The following is a 21,128-nucleotide window of genomic DNA, read 5'->3' on the forward strand; positions in this document are numbered from 1 at the left end:
TGTGGCTTAAATGCATGTGGGTAAATGTGAAACAGGTGTGTGCAGCAATCAGTTCAGTGGGAAACAAGGAGCAGCTGTGTGCAGTGATTGGTGCAGTGGCTTATGGGGATTGCAGTCCAGAATGTGTGTGCAAGAGTTCATGATGAGAAGACAGACCAGATACATGACAATTACTATATAATACTTTATTATTATTATTATTATTATTATTATTATTATTATTATTATTATTATTATTACAATTTTTGTTCCCTTAAAAAAACCTAATCCGATATATGTTTTATTTTATTTTATTGTTCAAGTTTTAATTTATTTTGTATAATTCTGGTTTCAAAAAAGAATTATTGAAGATGTACTATTTAATTTAATTTAATTTATTTTAATTTAATTATTTTAAATTTTTCTGGTTATTTTGCACAATTCTGGTGTCCCCAAAAAAACAATTCTGGAAGATCTATTATTTTATTTTATTTCACAAAGTTTCAGTTTATTCCATACAATTTCTGTTCTCAAAAATAATTAGGCCTACTAAAGATGTACTTATTTTATTTTATTTTTCAAATTTCTGTTAATTTTTTACAATTTTGGTTTTCCCTGAAAAAACAATTTTGAAAGATGTTTTATTTTATTTTATTTTACAAATTTCTGTTTATTTCATACAATTTCTGTTCTCAAAAATAATTAGGCCTACTACAGATGACATTTTTTTATTTTGTATAATTCTGGTTTCAAAAAATAATTATTAAAGATGTTCTATTTAATTTATTTTAAGTTTATTTTATTTCCAGTTTCTGTTTATTTTGTACAATTTCTGTTCCCCCAATAAAAACAATTCTGAATTAATTTAATTTAATTTTACAAATTTCAGTTCATACAATTTCTGTTCTCAAAAATAATTAGGCCTACTAAAGATGTACTATTTTGTTTTGCTTTAAATTTCTGTTTATTTTTATTTTGTTTGTTTGTTTTTTTTTTACAATTTTTGTTCCCTTAAAAAAACTAATCTGAAATATGTTTTATTTTATTTTATTGTTTGAATTTTATTTTATTTTGCATAATTCTGGTTTCAAAAAAAGAATTATTAAAGATGTACTATTTAATTTAATTTAATTTAATTATTTTATTTATTTTCTGGTTATTTTGTACAATTCTGGTTTCCCCGAAAAAACAATTCTAAAAGATGCATTATTTTATTTCACAAAGATTCAGTTTATTCCATACAATTTCTGTTTTATTTATCACATTTCTTCTTATTTTGTACAATTTCAATACCCCCAAATAAACAATTCTAAAAGATTATTTATTTTATTTTATGATTTGTTTATAGGCATGTTAAACAATTTGTATATTATAATATTATTATTATCTTTCTTTCTTTCTTTCTCTTTTTTTTTTTTAAAGCTAGAACAAATTCAACAATTAAGAATAACCGTGTAACTGCTTAGTTAAAGTGAAAAAATATTCTCTTCACTATGACCTGTTTATAGAGAGAAATACCAGCCAAACCACTGAGGAACATAAGATGTGTAAAAACCATGTAGTAAAAAAATGGATAGGACATTATCAGTGAATAATTTAAAAACAGCCCAGAGCATTATAAGGCTTGAGCCAATAAAGCAATAAGCAGAGGCGCAGTGGGTAATTTCTCATAAATTATTAAAACGTGAACCTACACATGTGGCAGAGATGCAGTGACCCCAGCTGTTTAGAGAGCTTTTACCAACTGCAAAGGGCATTAGAGATAAACTGCACAATGAAGTTAGATCACATTTAACTTATGCTTTGATGTTTAGGGTCACGAGGGAAAAAAGACTTCACTGAAAGATGCAAGCTATGCTAAATATCTCTTCCACTTTTTCCTTTGAGCTGATTTAAGTCCTCATTATTAATGCAGTGTTGGTTTTGATCTAATTGTATACGATCAACATTTTTTATGCAAACATTAAAATACTGATCTGTGGATATTTGATGTGCATAAGGAAATCTGCATAATTTTTGCCCAACGAATTTTAATAATTGCTGCGTAAGCTGCAAACTTAAATGAATGGAGCTGATATCCCACCTCATTACCTGTATAAAAATGGCAAGAGCAAAGCTCGTCCTGCCAGCCGCTATCAGCATAAACATATGAGACACATTGACAGCCTGTCTCAAATGATCCTGTCCTATGGCGTTTTATCTGTTACAAATGTAACAATGTCAAATTACATCTCATCACACGTCCTCTTCTTGACTGACATATTAGAATAAGCAAAAAGATTAACGTAGACGACAGTGATTCTTTAGGGTCAGCTGATTTATACCATATACAGACAAAATATATTTGGACGTGACATTCAAATCTGTTGCTCACATGCAGTTGAAATACGATTTGATTGAATAAAATATGAAGGTCAGCGAAAATGTATTTAAATTTATGAATTTGCCACTATAATGAAAGTAAATTAAAACACAAAATCAGGGCTGGTTCAAGCGTATTCTTTCTCTTGCATTTAAACTACAAGTCCCATGATGCTCTAGCGATGCTTCCTGTTTTTGTCATGTGACCCAGTGCCCAAAATAATGAATATCGCATGACTAGCTGCGCTGGTTTATTGTGCAAAATAGATGATTTAGGTGCACATAAATGTTATTAACGTTGTCGATAGACCATAACTTTGTAGAACAAGACTAAATCTGCCTTATTATTCAACATCTGGAGTCTCTATCATGGCGGAAGTGGAGGAGCAGGTAGGTTTCTGTAGGAAGAAAACATTCTGTCAAATGATAGAAACCCTGTGATAAAACATGTAATGTTTCTGTAGGTTTAATTTGTAATGCGTGTTGGCTATTCGAGGTTGCAGTTGTAAAGGACATTTTAAAGGAAGTATTTTATAAACGTGTTATTGAAGCTGTCTAACTCGACATCACTGCCAAACACTGCCAATGGTATTCCTGCTGAAAAATATTTAAAACCAGCTTAAAGTCGTTTCCTGGTTTTGGCAGCTCTTCAATACTGCTCTGTTTGCTGGCTTTTGTACATTTGTTAGCTGGGCAGGCTTTGAGACCATCTTAAAACAGACTATCTTTGATCTTAAGTTTTTTTCAGCAGGGCAACTGACAAAATGAAGAATACTATACTATACATTTATGAATTTTCCATAATTATGCTTTTAGTATTGGGTGTAGAAGCTTTGCCATTGTATATATTTGTAAAAAGGAGTTTAAGAAATAATATATCATGTTCATTATGTTTTTAGCAATAATGCATTGCTTTTTCTTTTTTAAAACGTCTTTTTTCTTTTTTTCAGGGAAGAAAACTAAGTGAAGAATCCACAGATGAGTCAGAGGTAAAATCAAGAACGGTTACAATTTCTGATTTGGTTACAGTAATTCAATCAGAATCTGTTGTCATTTTTAAATGCATTAGGTAACAAAATATTATAGTGGCATTTATTTGAAATAATGAGTGTACAAGCCTACCTTTAAAACAAAAGACTTTAGTTAGGTTTTGAATGATAAAACAATACTGTTCAAATTTATAGTTAGAAAACTACTATCTGTGGTTACACTAATAAAAATAGATGTAAAGTTAGTTGCATATTCTATAACCTTGCAAGTATCCAAATGCGTTTCAGGGGTGCATAAACATATTCACAGTAAAGCATTTGACATTAGAAATGTGTTATATCACATGCTAATGTGAGAATACTATTTTCTCAGAAGTTTACATACTCCTTGTAGAACATTATGTAGAATAACATGTTACTTTTTGATGTACATATAGTCCACAAGACAAAATAAAAACTGAATAAACACAAGTGAGGCAGTTCAAAAGTTTACACACCCTTAAATCTTTAAACTGTGTATTGTTGCTTGAATGATCAATGACTGTCTTTATGTATTGAGAAAAAAAAAGTTATAGTTGATATAAAAAGTTAAAGTTGATGAAAGTTGTCCCTTGTTTGTCCTGAGCAGTTAAACTGCCTACTGTTCTTCAGAAAAATCGTTAGGTCCTTCACATTATTTGGTTTTCTAGCATCTTCTGCAAATTTTAAAGAGAGAGTTCACCCAAAAATTAAAATTTGATGTTTATCTCCTTACCCCCAGGGCATATAAGATGTAGGTGACTTTGTTTCTTTAGTAGAACACAAACTATTTTTAACTCAAACCATGGCAGTCTGTCATTCATATAATGGCAGTCAATGGGCACCAAATCTTTGTAAGCAGTTTTCGGTGAACTCTCCCTTTAACCCTTTCCAGAAGTGACTGTTTGATTCTGAGATCATTTTCACACTAAGAACAACTAAGAGACTCATACTCAACTATTACAAGAGGTGCAAACGCTCACCATGGCTCAAGAAGGCAACATTTTGCATTATAAGTCAGGGAGCAGTGTTAGGAAAAGTTACTTTTAAAAGTAATGTATTACAAAGCTGTGTTACTCCCTAAAAAAGTAATCAATCATGTTACTTAGTTACTTTTTGAAAAGTAATGTGGTACATTACTTTTGCATTACTTTGTAAATCTGGCCAGGGCTTGCTTGTTTGTTTTTTAGTATAAAAGTTCTATTTTTGGCAAATGTAAAAGCCTTTTCACACCAAAAGTGAAATGAATAAGCCTCAGGCTGAAGGAAAAGTAAATTCACATCTGTACAGTAGAACACAGAAGAAAAAAGTTCAACACTCTTCAGCAATTAAAAAAAAAGCACAAATGTTAGTTTATCTAAAGTAATTTTTGCTTATTGATGGTTAGCAGCAAAAACATTGGTTAATAAAATGGGATTAAATACAGAGAGGTAGGTAAACGCATTTAGAAAAGGCATCTACACATTTAGTATAGAACTACAGTAAGCATTATGTTTACACAGTGCACACATTGCCTTACGATTTCTCTCAACATGGGGTCAAGACAGAAAAAGTAATGCGTTACTTTAGTAGTTACTTGAAAAAAAGTAATCTGATTACGTAACTCGAATTTTTTATTTTATTTTATTTTAATGTATTTATTTATTTAGCGCTGCCCTTTAGAAGCTACATGAGATATTTACATTTTTCCCCAGAAATGAGTACAATTTACCCAAATTATCAGGAAGTCAGGAAAATTAAAAAACAGTCATTGGTCACACATTATTATTAAGATTCTATGATATGTCAACTTTTGAACTAGTTCATTTTTATTTTGTCTTGTGGACTTTATGTATACATCTGTTGTGTGAGCTTCTTATTTTGTTGAAATTATTATCTCGCAATTTGCATGGGGTATGTAAACTTATGAGCAGAAATGTTTGACCTGGCTGTAACATATTCTGTGTACAGTGTCACTGTAAAAGGTCATATTACATTGTGTCCATTTTCTTGAGTGCTGTTTCAAGAAGAGACTTTTGAAAAAGCAGGATAGAGTTTGTCTTTAAGTGATACAGTGAATGAAATGTCAAGTAGACATTCTACTCCTCAATTCAAAATGAAAACAGAAAGAAGGAAACAACAGCCTTTCCCTCCTCGTAAATGAAATCTCAGTCCGTGGAGCAATCTCTCCTATCTCCTGTCCACAAACTGTCTTCTGTATGTACGCAGGCACCTTTGAGAGCATGATTGTATTTTCCTTTGGATATACTGTAGACCACAGTTTGTTTTGTTCATAATTGTACAGCTCTGTCTTATGGAAGCTTATTTCCTCCGTGGAATTAAAAGGATAATGTGACTTTTTTTTCTTGCAATTCTGAGTTATATCTGCACAGTTCTTAATTTTTTTCATAATTATGATATAGAATGTCAAGATATAATCTCACAGTTCTGTTAAATAAATATATATAATTCTCAGTTGTGAGATATAAACCTGCATTTCAGAGAAGAAAAGTCTGAATTGCAAGAAAAACGGAATTGTGAGATAAGTTTTTTCTCAATTGATATATAAACGAGACATAAACTCACAGTTCTAAGAAGAAAAGTCGAAATTGTAATATATATATATATACTCGCAACTGCAAGAAAAGAATTGTGAGATAAAAATGGGCCTGTTTTCACTGCAAAATAAATAAGGTAATTTTGACTTTTTATTTCAATTGATGCATAAACTTCAGGTATTAACTTGAAATTCTAAGAAGAAAAGTCCTAATTGTGAGACAAACTCACAATTGGGAGAAAAGAATTATGAGGAAAAAAAGGGGCTTGTTTATGCCACAAACAATTCAATTTTAACATTTTTATTCTTGTAATTGCTATAATATACAGCAGGGATCCTCAAATCTTACCCTGGAGGTCCAATGCACTGCAGAGTTTAGCTCTATCCCTAATCAAACACACCTGAGAATGCTAATCAAGGTCTTCAGGATCATTAGAGAATCACAGGTAGGTGAGTTTCATCAGGGTTGGAGCTAAACTCTGCAGTGCATTGGACCTCCAGGGTAAGATTTGAGGAACCCTGATATACAGTATGTCACAAAAGGGAGTACACCCCTCACATTTTAGCAACCGTTTTAGTATATCTTCTCAAGGCACAATACTAGAGAAATGAAACTTGGATGTGTTTTTAGAGTAGTCAGTGTGCAGCTTGTATAGCAGTATAGATTTGCTGTCCCCTGAAAATTACTCAACATACAGCCATTATTGTCAAAATAGTTGGCAACAAAAGTGAGTACACCCTAAGTGAACTTGTCCAAAGTGACAATATTTTGTGTAACACCATTGTTATATGGCACTTCCTTAATCATCCTGGGCATGGAATTGACCAGAGCTGCACAGGTTGTTGCTGGGATCCTCTTCCACTCCTCATGGAGCTGCTGGACGTTAGACACATGGTACTTCTCCACCTAATGCTTGAGGATGCCCCACAGGTGCTTAGTAGGGTTCAGGTCTGGAGACATACTTGGCACCCCATCTCCTTTACCTTCAGCTTCCTCAGCAAGGCAGTTGTCATCTTATTGTTGTGTTTGGAATTGTGTTTGGCAGTTTTTTGTGTTGGAAAACTGCCATTCGGCCTATTTTCTGCAGGGAAGGCATCATGTTCTGCTTCATAATGTACAGTACATAATGGAATCCATGTTTCCCTCAATGAACTGCAGCTCCCCAGTACCAGCAGCACTCATGCAGCCCCAGACCATGATGCTACCACCACCATGCTTGACTGTAGGCAAGATGCAATTTTCTTGGTACTCCTCACCAGGGCATCGCCACACATGCTGGACACCATCTGAGCTAAACAAGTTTATCTTGTAGTCTTATCAGACCACAGGACATGGTTCCAGTAATTCATGCGCTTGGACAGGTTGTCTTCAGCAAACTGTTTGCGGGCTTTCTTGTTAGCCAGCTTCAGATGAGGCTTCCTTCTGGGACAACGCCTATGCAAACCGACTTGTTGCAGTGTGCGGCGTATGTTCTGAGCACTGACAAGCTGACCATCTACTTCTGCAACCTTTAAAAGCAATGCTGGCAGCACTCACTTTTTTAAAGCCAGGTTCTGCACCTGACGCAACTTTGTTGATCAACCCTTGCGAGGCCTGTTCTGAATGGAACCCATCTTGGAAAACCTCTGTATGACCCTGACCACTGTAGTGTAACTCGGTTTCAGGGTGTTACTGAACCTCTAATAGCTTTGGCCATCTTTGTGGAGAGCAACAATTCTAATTCTCAAATCCTCAGAGAGTTCTTTGCCATAAGATGCCATGTTGAACATCCAGGGGTCAGTATGAGATATTGTATCTCACAATTTGGAGTTTTCGTTTTAAAATTACGAAATTAAGTTAGTTTATATCTCGTAATTCTGAGTTTCTATCTGACAATTCTTATTTTTTTCATAATTGTAAGACTAAATGTCTGAGAAAAAAACCTTTTTTTAGTTCTCAGTTGTAAGATTTGAGAATTAAACCTGCATTTCTGAGAAGAAAAGTCTGAATTGTGTGAAATAAACTGCAAGAAATTGCAGAATTGTGAGATAAAAAGTTGCAATTTTAATTTCTTATGCTGTGGTAGAAGCAAGTTAATTTTTTATCTCACAATTGTGGCTTTTTTCCTTGCAATTCTAACTTATTATTATTTTCAGTTGATATATAAACGAGATATAAACTCACAGTTCTAAGAAGAAAAGTCGAAATTGTAAAATATATACATGGAAGAAAAGAATTGTGAGATAAAACGGATCTTATTTCCACTGCAACATAAAATAAATAAAGATAATTGTGACTTTTTTCTTAGATTTCTGAGTTTATATTGTGCAGTTCTGTCTTTTTTCTCAATTGATGCTTAAACTTTAGATATGAACTTGAAATCCTGAGAAGAAAATTCCTAATTGTGAGACAAAAACTCACAATTGGAAGAAAACAATTGTGAGGGAAACAGGAGCTTGTTTCTGCCACAAAATTAAAAAAGGTAATTGCTTGTTTTTGTCTCACAATTCTGATTTTTTTTTCCTCGTAATTGCAAGTTTATATCTCACAATTTGGACTTTTCAGATTTGCAAGTTAGTTTCGCGAAATTCTGAATTTTTATCTTGCAGTTCTGAAAAAAAAGTCAGAATTGTGAGATATGAGCTCAGAATTGCTAGAAAAAAGTTTAAATTATCTTTTTATATTTTATTTGCTGAAAATAATCCAATCCAATCCGATTTTATTTATATAGCACAAATTAAACAAACACAAGGTTTCCAAAGTGCTGCACAAGATACAATAATAATAAATAACACAACAGAAGCACAATAGGATAATGGACACAATGAGGTAAAATACAATAAAACAAAAATAAAACAAACGAGATAACAGATAAAACACAGTAGAATCAAGTAAAATCAACTTCCTACTAGGTGTTAAAAGCCAAAGAGAAGAGGTGGGTCTTTAGGTGGGATTTAAAAACAGACAGAGAGGAAGCCTGTCTGATGTGCAGAGGCAGATTGTTCCAAAGTTTTGGAACTGCCACAGCGAAGGCACGATCCCCTCTGAGCTTCCGCTTTGTTTTAGGCTCTCTCAGGAGCAGCCGATCAGCTGACCTGAGAGACCCTCAAGGAGTGTAAAAGTGTACAAGTTCAGAGAGGTATGGCGGGGCAAGACCATTGAGGGATTTAAAGGCAAATTAAATTAATTTTAAAATGAACTCTAAAATGTATGGGCAGCCAGTGGAGTGAGGCTAAAATGGGGGTAATGGGCTCATGTTTTCTTGTGCCGGTTAAAAGACGAGCTGCAGCGTTCTGTACCATCTGGAGCCGAGAGATGGCCGACACACTGACCCCCACATACAGTGCGTTGCAGTAATCCAGCCGAGTGGTTATAAAAGCGTGGACTACTGTCTCAAAGTGCTGCCTGGAAAGAATCGGTTTTATTTTGGCCAGCCGCCTCAGGTGAAGACCTGATCTGGCTCTCAAGTTTAAGATCAGGGTCCATCTTCACCCCCAGGTTTGTAATGGTGGGTTTCATGTACTGGGTTAGGGGGCCAAGATCTGGCAGGGGGGTTTCCAGCGGTTCCACTAAAAACCATCACCTCTGTTTTGTCATGATTAAAATTTAAAAAGTTAAGAGACATCCAGGCCTTGATGTCATCCAGACATTTCAGCAGTGCAGTGACAGAGCTAGTGTCATTTTTCTTAAGTATTTTTTTAATAAGCTTCCATACTGTCTCTATCCCCTCGTCTATCTCTCCCCAACACTTCCTGATGTGACCATCGATGTGTTGAAGTCTGTGTAGAAATGTGCTCTCAGACAGACCACACCTTCCGGGTCCTCTGAGCTCATACTGTAAGACATATTTGGAGCTTGACAGCATTCATGACACCCCATGTAAAGCCCGTCTACCTCTCATGGCTTAAAGAAAACATGCCACAGCCTCTAAACATGATGTCACGCAGTGTGAGGAAATGAGAAAAGATGCTGGCGGGGTTTGACATTAATCTGTGGTTTTGAGGCCCAATGCTTCACTATAGCATTCCAGCAAAGTTTGTAACTAGAAAGACAGAGACAGAATGAGGGATGAGCGAAAGAAGAGAGTGTGGATGGTCACACCACTCCAGAAAAGGGGCAATTAAAGACAGACTTCCCTTCATCCCCTGCTCCCCAGGGCACCAATTAGGAGCGGCAGGGAATGAGGCACAACACTCATCCACCACATCGGCGTGGCGATGGCAAACACTAACAAGAGGAAGAAATTATGGGATATGAAACAGGAGAGATATTATCCACCCCTCCCCACCGTAGAAAGTTTGTCAGGATTTTTTTTCCCGCCTCTCTCTGTCTCTCCGTCCCTGTCTGTAATGGCTTTGTAGACCATGACAAATGCTCAGGCATTAGAAATTTCACATCTGGACACAACAGGAAATGGACAATAGAGGTGTTGGTGACGAGAAGAAAAAAAAAAAAAGTCTGATAAAATGAAACACTACTCATACCACCAGTCTGCCTGTGATCTTATCTTATTCATAGTTCTGCTAGCTACTTATTTGCGTTGGAATTACTGGAATTTTTTAGTCCAAAAAATACTCTTCTACCATTCAAAAGTTTGGGGTTGATAAGATTATTTAATGTTTTTGGAAAAACTCTTACTATATCTAAAATGTAGTACAAAAGTATATATGATAATAATTAAATAGCTGTTTTCTATTTGAATATATTTTAAGATTTGAGTTTTCAGCAGACATTGTTTTAGTCTTTAGTGTCACATGATACAGTTGAGGTCAAAAGTTTACACCCCCCTTTTAGAATCTGCAAAATGTTAATTATTTTACCAAAATAAGAGGGATCATACAAAATACATGTTGTTTATTTAGTACTGACCTGAATAAGATATTTCACATAAAAGATGTTTACATATAGCCCACAAGAAAATAATAGTTGGATTTATAAAAATGACCCCGTTCAAAAGTTTACATCCCCTTGATTTTTAATACTGTGTTCTTGCCTGAATGATCCACGGCTTTGTTTTTATGTTTTGTGATAGTTGTTCATGAGTCCCTTGTTTGTCCTGAACAGTTAAACTGCCTGCTGTTCTTCAGAAAAATCCTTTAGGTCCCACAAATTCTTTGGGTTTCCAGCATTATTGTGTATTTGGACTCTTTCCAATAATGACTGTATGATTTTGAGATCCATCTTTTCACACTGAGGACAACTGAGGGACTCATATGCAACTATAACGATGTATTAAGAGCTGGGGGTGAAACCTTTTAGAATTTGAAGACCAGGGTAAATTTCTCTCTTTTTGTCTTCTGGGAAACAAGTATATTCTGTAGCTTCTGAAGGTCAGTACTAAATGAAAAAAAATAAATAAAGATATTTATGAAAAATAAAAAAATGTACACATCTTTATTCTGTTCAAAAGTTTACACCCCTGTTTCTTAATGCATAGTTTTTCCTTCTGGATCATCAGTGAGCATTTGAACCTTCTGTAATAGTTGCTTATGAGTCCCTCAGTTGTCCTCAGTGTGAAAAGATGGATCTCTGGAGTCATTTTTATAAATTCAACTATTATTTTCTCTTGTGGACTATATGTAAATGTGTTTTATGTGAAATATCTTATTCAGGTCAGTACTAAATAAAAAATAACATGCATTTTGTATGATCCCTCTTATTTTGGTAAAATAACATTTTGCAGATTCTGCAAGGTGCGTGTAAACTTTTGACCTCAAAATGTATTAGCATTAAAAATGTCTTCACTGTAACTTTAAGCAATTTCAGTGCATTCTTGCTGAATACATTTCTTCTTAAAAAGCATCTTGCTAATTTACACATTGCTCATACTAATTTTGAATTGAAATGAACTAAAGATTCAAAACTAATAAAGAATGTTTTATTTGTACAGGAGGAAGATACAGAGGAGGAGCCTAAACTGAAGTACGAGAGGCTGACCAATGGCGTGACAGAGATCTTGCAGAAGGATGCGGCCAGCTGCATGACAGTACATGACAAGGTGTTTAAAAGCTATTTAGCATGTATTTAAGAAACAAAGAGAAAGACGTGTTGTGCATATACAGTATTTAATATTGCACAGAAATGTAAATTAGTAAGTATGAATGAATTGTAAGTTTTTTATTTTATCTAATTCTACATTTATTCTGACTTGTCTCCCCCACACCATACATTTTGTAGAGAAGTGCTTACGCACAAATGCTTCCAGGCCACCAGCCTTCCGCCGATTTCCTGTTTATTTCCTCTACTTTTAGATTTCTGTCTTTTTTGCCTGTCTACTTTCCGTTTTTTCCCAGGCTTGATATTTTTGTTGGTGGAACATTCTACGTGGGTTGGTTAATCGTCATGGCAGCCGGTTCACTCATGCACGGACGCTGTGGAGGAATAGTCATACCTAGTTATGTCTCCTCACCTGATGTTTTATTAACCGCTATTGATTTTTATTCTTTTCCCCCCTCTTTTCCTGCTTTTCTCTGGGGACTTCTCCCCCCTTCTTCCTCTTCCATCTCTCCAAAAAAGGCACGCTTGCAAGAAGAGGAGACGTTGAAAAGCTGAATTTCAAATGAGAGTCCCCCTTTTTTCACTCTTTCTCCTTCTCTCACTTTGGCTGTATCATTCTCTATCGTTCCCTTCTTCCGTTTCTTCCCTTTAGTCTTTTATGCATGCGCTCCGATGTGCATTCCGCCACCTAGACACACAAAAACACACTCGCGCCAGCGAACCACCTGCCTAATGTTGCCTCATATTTTAAGTGCCAGGAATCCGAATTTCATTTCAGCAATTCCATTTTGATAAATCCCTTTAAGAGCCACTGAGGCTGGTAAGGCCACCCCTTTTATTTATTTATTTTTGGCTGATTTTATTTGCGGAGATTGCGGGGGGTTCTGTTGGACATGCTCGACTGTGCCTGTAAATATAAGCATTTCATTATAGACTGCAGTGAAGCATAGGGCTGCTTGGTGTGCTGCGACAGGGAAAGGTCTGTGCACGTGTAAGCAGGTGTGTGCGTGTGTAAATGTGTTTGGACGCAGGGTAACCTCAGTGTTTTATATGCTTTTGTAAAGTTGGGCCCAGTTTGCAGATGGCAGAGCGATTGACCTAGATCTGCAGGGGTGTCAAACTAATTTAAGTTAAGGTGGTCAGACTGAACTGAATATCACCTTATGTTGCCTGATTTTATTTTATTTGTTTAGCCTTAGTGACACTATGTAGAGCGCATGCACAACAGATGCTTTTCTGTAGCTAATAAAATCCAAAATCAACTTCATGCTGCTGTAATAACCAATATTTATGTAACATAAGGGAGCACATGGAATTTACTAATTTCATTCACCTGGGCCTTATGAAATTTGAAATACAAACAATCAAATAAACAAACAATAATACTGACAAGAAAAAGAGAACCCGTTGGAAAACGTACTTAACTATAATAATGCAGATTCATGAACATTAACCCAAAGTTATTCCTAAAAAAATATACAGTTTTTAATTGTAGGCCTGATTTTTCAGTATATGGAACCCTGTATCCGCCACTGAATAAAAAATAAAAGGTTATTGCAACTTTTTAACATGCAGTTGCAAGTTTACATCTCACAATTCTGACTTTGTTTTTCTCAGAATTGCGTGATGTAAACTTGCAGTTGCGTGTTATAAAGAGAAAATTGCGAGATATGTACTCTTCAGGTATAAAGTGAGAATTGTGAGATATAAACTCAAAGTTCTGAGAAATTAAGATTCAAACTTAATTCCGGCTTCTCAGAATTGCGAGTTTATATTTTATAATTGTGACTTTTATTTCTCAGAATTGTGAGTTCATATACGCAATTGTGAGTTATCAAGTCAGAATTGTGGGATATAAACTCGCAATTCTGAGAACATATCAGTCTTTCTATCCCGTGACAATTGGACTTTATAACTTGCAGTTGCGAGTTTATATTTCACAATTCTGACTTGATAACTCACAATTGCGTATATGAACTCACAATTCTGAGAAATAAAAGTCACAATTATAAAATATAAACTCGCAATTCTGAGAAGCCGGAATTAAGTTTATTTCTTCATTTCTCAGAACTGTGAGTTTATATTGTGTGTAAAAAGTCTGATTTGTGAGTGTATATATCTCGCAATTTTGTCTTTAAAAAGTCAGAATTATGAGATATAAACTCGCAGTTGTGAGTAAAAAAAGTCAGAATTGCATGATACAAACTTACATTTGTGAAAAAAAGACTATATCTCGCAATTGTGATGTTTATATCACACAATTCTGAATTGTGTGAAAAAGTCAGAATTGCGAGATATAAACTTGCAGTTGTGAAGAAAAAAGTCAGAATTGTGAGATACAAACCTGCATTTGCAAGAAAAAAGACACTATTTCTTGCAATTGTGAGTTGATATCAATGGTGAGGAAAAAAGTCAGAATTGTGAGAAACAAAATTGCATTTGCGAGAAAGTAAGACTATTTCTCGCAAGTGTGAATTTATATTTTGTAATTCTGACTTTATAACTCATAATTGCGAGTTTATATCTCACAGTTCTGAGAAGAAAAGTCTGAATTGTGCGAAGAAAGTCAGAATTGAGATACAAACTTGTATTTGCAAGAAAAAATTATTTCTCGTAATTGTTAGTTTATATTACATAAATCTGAGAAAAAAAAGTTAGAATTGTGAGTTTATATCTCACAATTCTGACTTTATGACTCACAATTGCGAGTTTATATCACAGTTCTGAGAAGAAAAGTAAGAATTGCGTGAAAAAAGTCAGAATTGCGAGATACAATCCTGCATTTGCAAGAAAAAAGACACTATTTCTCGCAATTGTGAGTTCATATCACACAAATCTGAAAAAAAAATCAGAATTGTATGTTAATATCTCGCAATTCTGACTTTCTAACTCGTAATTGTGAGTTCATAGCTCGCAATTCTGACTTTATAACTCACAATTGCGAGTTTATATCTCACAAATCTGAGAAGAAAAGTCTGAATTGTGTGAAAAAGTCAAAATTGCGAGATAACGCAATTTCACGCAATTCTTTTCTTCTCAGAATTGTGAGATATAAACTCAGAATTGCAAGTTATAAAGTCAGAATTGCAAGACATAAACTCACAATTCTGCCTTTTTTTCTCAGAATTGTGATATAAATTCACAACTGCGAGAAATAAAGCATTTTTTTGCAAGTGTGAGTATATCACAGTTGCGTGTTTATATCTCACAACTCAGAATTGTAAGTTTGTATCATGCAATTCTGAGAAAAAAGTTATAATTGTGAGATAAAAAAGTTGCAAGAACATTTTTTATATTTTATTCAGTGGCTGAAACGAGCTTCCCTATCAATTAGACTAGGACAGCAATGAATCCGTATTAATGTGTAATATCTAAAAATCAGTATAGAGTTGGATAGAATTGCTAAATTAATATTTATTATAATCGATTTAATGTTATAATAAATTATTGTAATGTTAAGTAATTTAATATACTTTTCTTATAATTTACACTTTTAATATTAATACGGTTTTTAATTACACTTGTCCTAGTTATCATTCAACTGATTTACAAACAAAAACAAACAAAGAAACAATAATAATTTTTAATAATGATAAAATAAAAAGTGAAAAACATCAATATCATATTTCTTAAAACAGATTCCCACTCATTGTATACTCTCATTCATCAGCATGTGTTATTCCAAAGGGGAAAATGGCTTGTAATCTTTAATGAAAGTATAATACGGTAACTTGCTCTGATTTTCCTAATAAGACCTCTTTATAAGCCCCTCCCCTCCAGCCACCTGGTGTATATCATATTAATTACTTCTGCATATAATTACAGTTTTTAATTGTTTGAACGTCTTGTTAACCAATGAATAGGAAGTTAAATTACAGCCAATGTTTTACGCTGTTGCCTGCGAATAAATGGAAATGCATGTACTATTTAGGAATAAACAGCCTTCAAATAACAGTTTGAGTTTGGTGTGTGAGCTTTATATGCACAATATAATTTATGATTTGCTCCTAGACTGTTTAAACTGTAAAACTACAAAAGTAAACATACGTTTAATTCATCTAATTAATTTAGGTTTTTTAAAGGACATAAAATTTGTATTGGTTGGCGGTGATATCAGCAATTCACATGAGATAATACTGAACGTTTACGTACGTTAAACTCTGAAATGTAATTGCATTAGTCTGACAGGCGGAGTGTTGGTGTGGAGGGCAGAGATGTGTGACCTGTGGCGCATATATTATGTTGAAGCGTTTTGATATGTCGGGGGAAAAAAACGCTATTTCACACTGGGCCGCTCTGATAAATAGGCTTTCCTGTCCTCCAGCAATTTCACACTTTTTGCCCTCGAAGGGTCCAGCCGAAACCACACACACAAACACACACACACACACACTCTCACATACACGCACAAACACTGAGGCCTCACAGCCATGCCTGGTAAAACTCATTTTTAATACCTCCTCCACAGCTTTTAACTCTGTATAAGTGCAGGATGTCCCGTAGTTTTGACTTGTGTGTCTGACATGTTTGTGTCTCCTGTTGCTTTCAGTTCCTGGCTCTTGGGACACACTTTGGGAAGGTTTACCTTTTGGATATTCAAGGAAATGTTACACAGAAGTTTGAAATTGTAAGTGTGAAATGTGATTGTTATAGATCTGTCCGTGTTTGAGCTGTTATGTCTAATTTTAACATGGTTATGTTACCTTTTTTGTCCTTCATCTTTTTTCTTCTATCCTTATAGAGTCCAGTGAAAATAAACCAGATCAGTTTGGATGAGAGCGGTGATCATGTTGGCATCTGCTCTGAAGATGGAAAGGTGAGAATTCCCTTCATTCACTTCAGCTCCCATTGTTCTTTAACTCACTTTATAAGTCCTTTACGATTAATCAACCACAGTCCCATCTTTAGTCCAAACCCTCAATTTATTTCTAAAATCAGAGGGCAGTGACTTATCAATTAGTACTATGCCTGTGCCGCCTTCTAAAATCCAAGGGCAAAAAGTGTTTATCCAGTAACAAAAGCTACTTCTGTAAATCATGTTAAGCATCAGGCTGGTTTAAGACGTTTTTCAGAAATAAACCACTCTGTTAGGAATACAACTAACAACCAACCCAACCAGTTACAACCAACTTGTTAAAATAGGAGGCTAGTTCAAATTGGTCTGAAATGACAATCACAGAAATTAGGCAATAAATTGTTAAAAAAAGCCTTTATTACAGTATATTGATCAAAATTGTTTTGCTTTTTTTTTTTTTTTTTAAAGAAATGCTTTTGTAATGAAAGCTTGTTCTATTATAGCAGTAGCAATCAATCCAATGATCCAATTATAAATAAAATAATAAAAAATACACATTTACACTACCAGTCAAAAGTTTTTGAACAGTAAGATTTTTTATGTTTTTTAAAGAATACTGTTCTACTCACCGAGTCTACATTTATTTGATCCAAAATACAGCAAAAGCAGTAATTTTGTGAAATATTTTTGTATGTAAAATAACTGCTTACTATTAGAATATATTTTAAATGGTAATTTATTCCTGTGATCAAAGCTAAATTTTCAGCATCATTACTCCATTCTTTAGTGTCACATGATCCATTAAAAATCCTTCTACTATGATGATTTGCTGTTCAAGAAACATTTTTTTTTAATTTTTGTATCACATTATCCTTTAGAAATCATCCTAATATGGTGAACATTTTTTATTATTTTTATTATCGATATTTAAAACCAGGATTATTTGATGAATAGAACGATCCAAAGATCAGCATTTATCTTAAATAAAAAAGCTTTTGTAACATTATACACTATATCATTCAAAAGCTTAGAGTCAGGATAATTTTTTCTCTTTTTTTGGGAAAGAAATGAAAGAAATTAATTATTTTATTTAGCAAGGATGCTTTAATTTAATCAAAAATTATAATAAAGACATTTATGTTACAAAAGATTTCTGTTTCAGATAAATGCTGTTCTTCTGAACTTTCTATTCATCAAAGAAGACAGAAAATTATACTCAGCTGTAGTTATAATAATAATAAATGTTTTTTGAGCAGCAAATCCGAATATTAAAATAATTTCTGAAGGATCGTGTGACTGGAGTAATGATGCTAAAAAATCACCGTTGAATTCACAGGAATAAATTAAATTTTAAAATATATTTAAATAGAAAACAGCTATTTTAAATAGAAAAAAAATAGTTCAATTGTTTTTCCTGTGCTTTGGATCAAATCAATGCAGGCTTGGTGAGCAGAAGAGAGCTTTTTGACTGGTAGTGTTTCCCACACATACTGTATGTCCAAACTCACTTATGCTGCAAGGAACGTGAGTTTAGAATTTTTATTGGTAATATATTTAGATTTCATAAAGATTGGTAATTCAAAGTGCTTAACATACAAATAAATAAAAATAGTCATAAATACATAAGAAAAAAAATTAAATCAAAAATGAAATAAATGAATTCATTAAAATGTTAAAAGGTATAATTAAAAGGATGATGCATATAAAGACTAGTATACTAGTATACTTGACATTTATTTTAAAGAGCATGTTCAGGTGCCTGTATCACAATGGAACAGTGATTTTATACAGTCCCAGCAAAGTATGTAAGACTGTGGTAATCTGCTGCATCTTCCACAACCCAGCACTCATAACTGACCTTCCAAATTGGGATTTGCATCATGTAAAACACTTTCAGAGCTAATTCCTTTAAGTGTGTTAATGCCATTACCTGATTTGCAGGTTTATTTAGTAACTCAGATGCTAAATCCACAGCATGCGCAAATAAACAATGCCATCAGCATTGCACAGTTCATACTTAGTGAATTTCCCCATGAGAGTCTAAGGAGTTGTTTACCTGAGTTTTCATATCTTTCTCTGTTTGCAAGATATGATGCAGTGCCTGTCTTCCCACTCAATACCGGCTCCGTCAACTCTGACACCTGCAGAAACAGCATGTGCGCATTTGGTCCATTTTAAAACGTGTTTAAAAAAAGAACTTCTCTCCTCCTCGATCCTTCTGTGATTTCTATCGCTCCTCTCCATCTATCTGCTCATTGATCATGAGCTGGCTGTTATCAGTCCACGGAGGCTAATCATCAGCACCTTGTGTGGCTTTCTCAGGCTGATCTGTGGCATGATAGACCACGTCTATCCCTGTTCCTATGGCAGAGGCGAGATCTTGTCGCACCTACACCAATTAAAATCGATATGGAGGCCATTGTTCGCTCCTCTGCACTGTTAATCCCAACTTACCGACTGATTTTTACTAACATTGTTTGGCAAAATGTGACGTAAAAAACGTTATTTTTTTCATTATTCGTTTTTTCAAAAAAGTAGGAACCGCACTTTAAAAAAATATATGATTTTTAGACTAGTTAGGTATGGAAATAGAAACATAAAAACAATTTGAAGTCAGTAGTTTCCAAAATAAAATAGGTTACAACTGACATTTCATAATGTCTTTAGTGAATAAAAAGGAAATAAAGGTGCTTCACGATGCAATAGAAGAACCTTTTCTGTCTAAATGGTTCCATTAAGAACCTTTAACATCTGAAAAACCTTTCTGTTTCACAAAAGGTTCTTTGTGCGAAAGAAGGTTCTTCAGATTATGAAAAAAGGTAAGAAAGAACCTTTGACTCAATAGTTCCTTGTGGAACCAAAAATGGTTCTTCCTTTAAAGCACCTTTATTTTTAAGAGAGTAGGAGTGGGTAGCCTTCAATTAACTGGTAATAGATTGGTGTGTGCTTCATAATTAATACATATTTATAATATTATTTTTAATTTGCTCCTACACTGTCCAAACTGTCACTAGAAAAGTATACTTAAGTTTAATTAATTAACTAATTATTATTTTAAATAACATAAATGAATTGGTTGGTGGTGATATTCACAGTTCACAAGTAATAATACTTTGCGTTTATGTTAAACTATTAAATTATTAAACTATTGTATTGAAATCTATATGGAGGCCTTTGTTTGCTACTCTTCACTGTTACTCTTAACTACACTTAACAGCTGCAAAATGTGAGACATTTCTTAAAAGCAAGAGTCTTTTTTCGGTTTTTCCAAGAAGTAGAAAATTGCACTAAAATAGATAATTTTCAGAATAGCTGAGCTTGTTGCCTGACCAGAAAAGCGTGAACAATTTGAAGTCAGTAGTTTCCTTCCCCCACCATCATCTTAAATGCAAGAGGATGCTTTGCTTTTCAATAGAGTTGTACTTTTTTGAGACCTTACAGTCATTTTTTGTTTCCTCTTGTTTTATACAGACAGGTGTTGGAATGTTGTGTTGAAATGTTGTGTTAACGCTTGTTTGTAGCCGTCGGGGACTGCTGCACCACTAGTGATTAAGTCAGTAGCATAAAGGCGTGCGAGGGCAGAAAGAGTTGACCTTTCCACTAATTGGGAGTCTGGCAGATGGTTAACTAGCCCACTGGATGGTCTGATGCTTTGCCCAAGTCAACTGTTATCGCAGAACGCATCTCTGGACCACAGTGATTTTACCTTAAAAAGACATCTGTGTCTTTCTTCCCCCATTTTACTCTCTTTCTCTCTTGTCTTTTCCAGGTGCAAGTGTTCGGCCTGTACACCAGGGAGGGCTTCCACGAAAACTTTGACTGTCCCATCAAGGTAACTTATTACTGTTAATGCAAGTCGTCGGTCCCCCAGCAGTGTTTTTGCTGCCTGATGGGAAATAGCCCTTTGATTTCGATTTCCCGTCACAGCAAACATTGATAATTCTCGAAAACAATGTAATTTCAGCCTGCTACAAGTCTTAATTGATTTCTCTAGGGCATTTCATATCATGCATGAGCCGCCTGTTTGTTGAGCATGAGTGATGTCACCTATGGCACACATTAAAGAGAGCCGGTGCTGTCATCTTCTTCTATCGATACTTTTGTGTATTGGACTGTGAGGATCAATCCTTTAACTTTTCCTGGGTTAAAAAGCACTTTATTGAACATGTTTTCAGACTGGATGTAGTCTAACCCCCTCTGAGGCACTATATAGCTTTAGAAACACTGGAGTGGACATTGATACTAACTCAGGTGTTGCTGTAAACTGAACTGAAATCTCTTGTTCAATTCCAGGTCGTGGCACTACACCCTCAGTTCAGCAAGTCCAACAATAAACAGTTTGTGACGGGAGGAAATAAGGTAAGTCCAAAAAATACGTTCTTGTAACAAGAAACTCATTTGTTTGGCAACTCTCACACTTAAGATTACTCTTAAGTCAAGTCAAGTCAAGTCACCTTTATTTATATAGCGCCT

The 21,128-nt window shown here is 34.5% G+C and overlaps 1 protein-coding gene across 2 annotated transcripts in view; it reads left to right on the forward strand.

The window, feature by feature from the left end:
• Positions 1-2,546: 2,546 nt before the first annotated feature.
• vps41 (VPS41 subunit of HOPS complex) overlaps positions 2,547-21,128 on the forward strand; it is a 40,443-nt gene continuing 21,861 nt past the window's right edge. For both annotated transcript variants that reach the window (XM_073830432.1, XM_073830433.1), the window contains exons 1-7: positions 2,547-2,730; positions 3,291-3,329; positions 11,754-11,861; positions 16,410-16,487; positions 16,602-16,676; positions 20,425-20,487; positions 20,949-21,014. In XM_073830432.1, coding sequence (XP_073686533.1) covers positions 2,710-2,730; positions 3,291-3,329; positions 11,754-11,861; positions 16,410-16,487; positions 16,602-16,676; positions 20,425-20,487; positions 20,949-21,014 — 450 coding nt within the window. In that variant the 5' untranslated portion in view covers positions 2,547-2,709. The remainder of the gene's footprint in view (positions 2,731-3,290; positions 3,330-11,753; positions 11,862-16,409; positions 16,488-16,601; positions 16,677-20,424; positions 20,488-20,948; positions 21,015-21,128) is intronic.

Source organism: Garra rufa, chromosome 24 (assembly GCF_049309525.1).
Source record: "Garra rufa chromosome 24, GarRuf1.0, whole genome shotgun sequence".
NCBI lineage: Eukaryota > Metazoa > Chordata > Actinopteri > Cypriniformes > Cyprinidae > Garra > Garra rufa.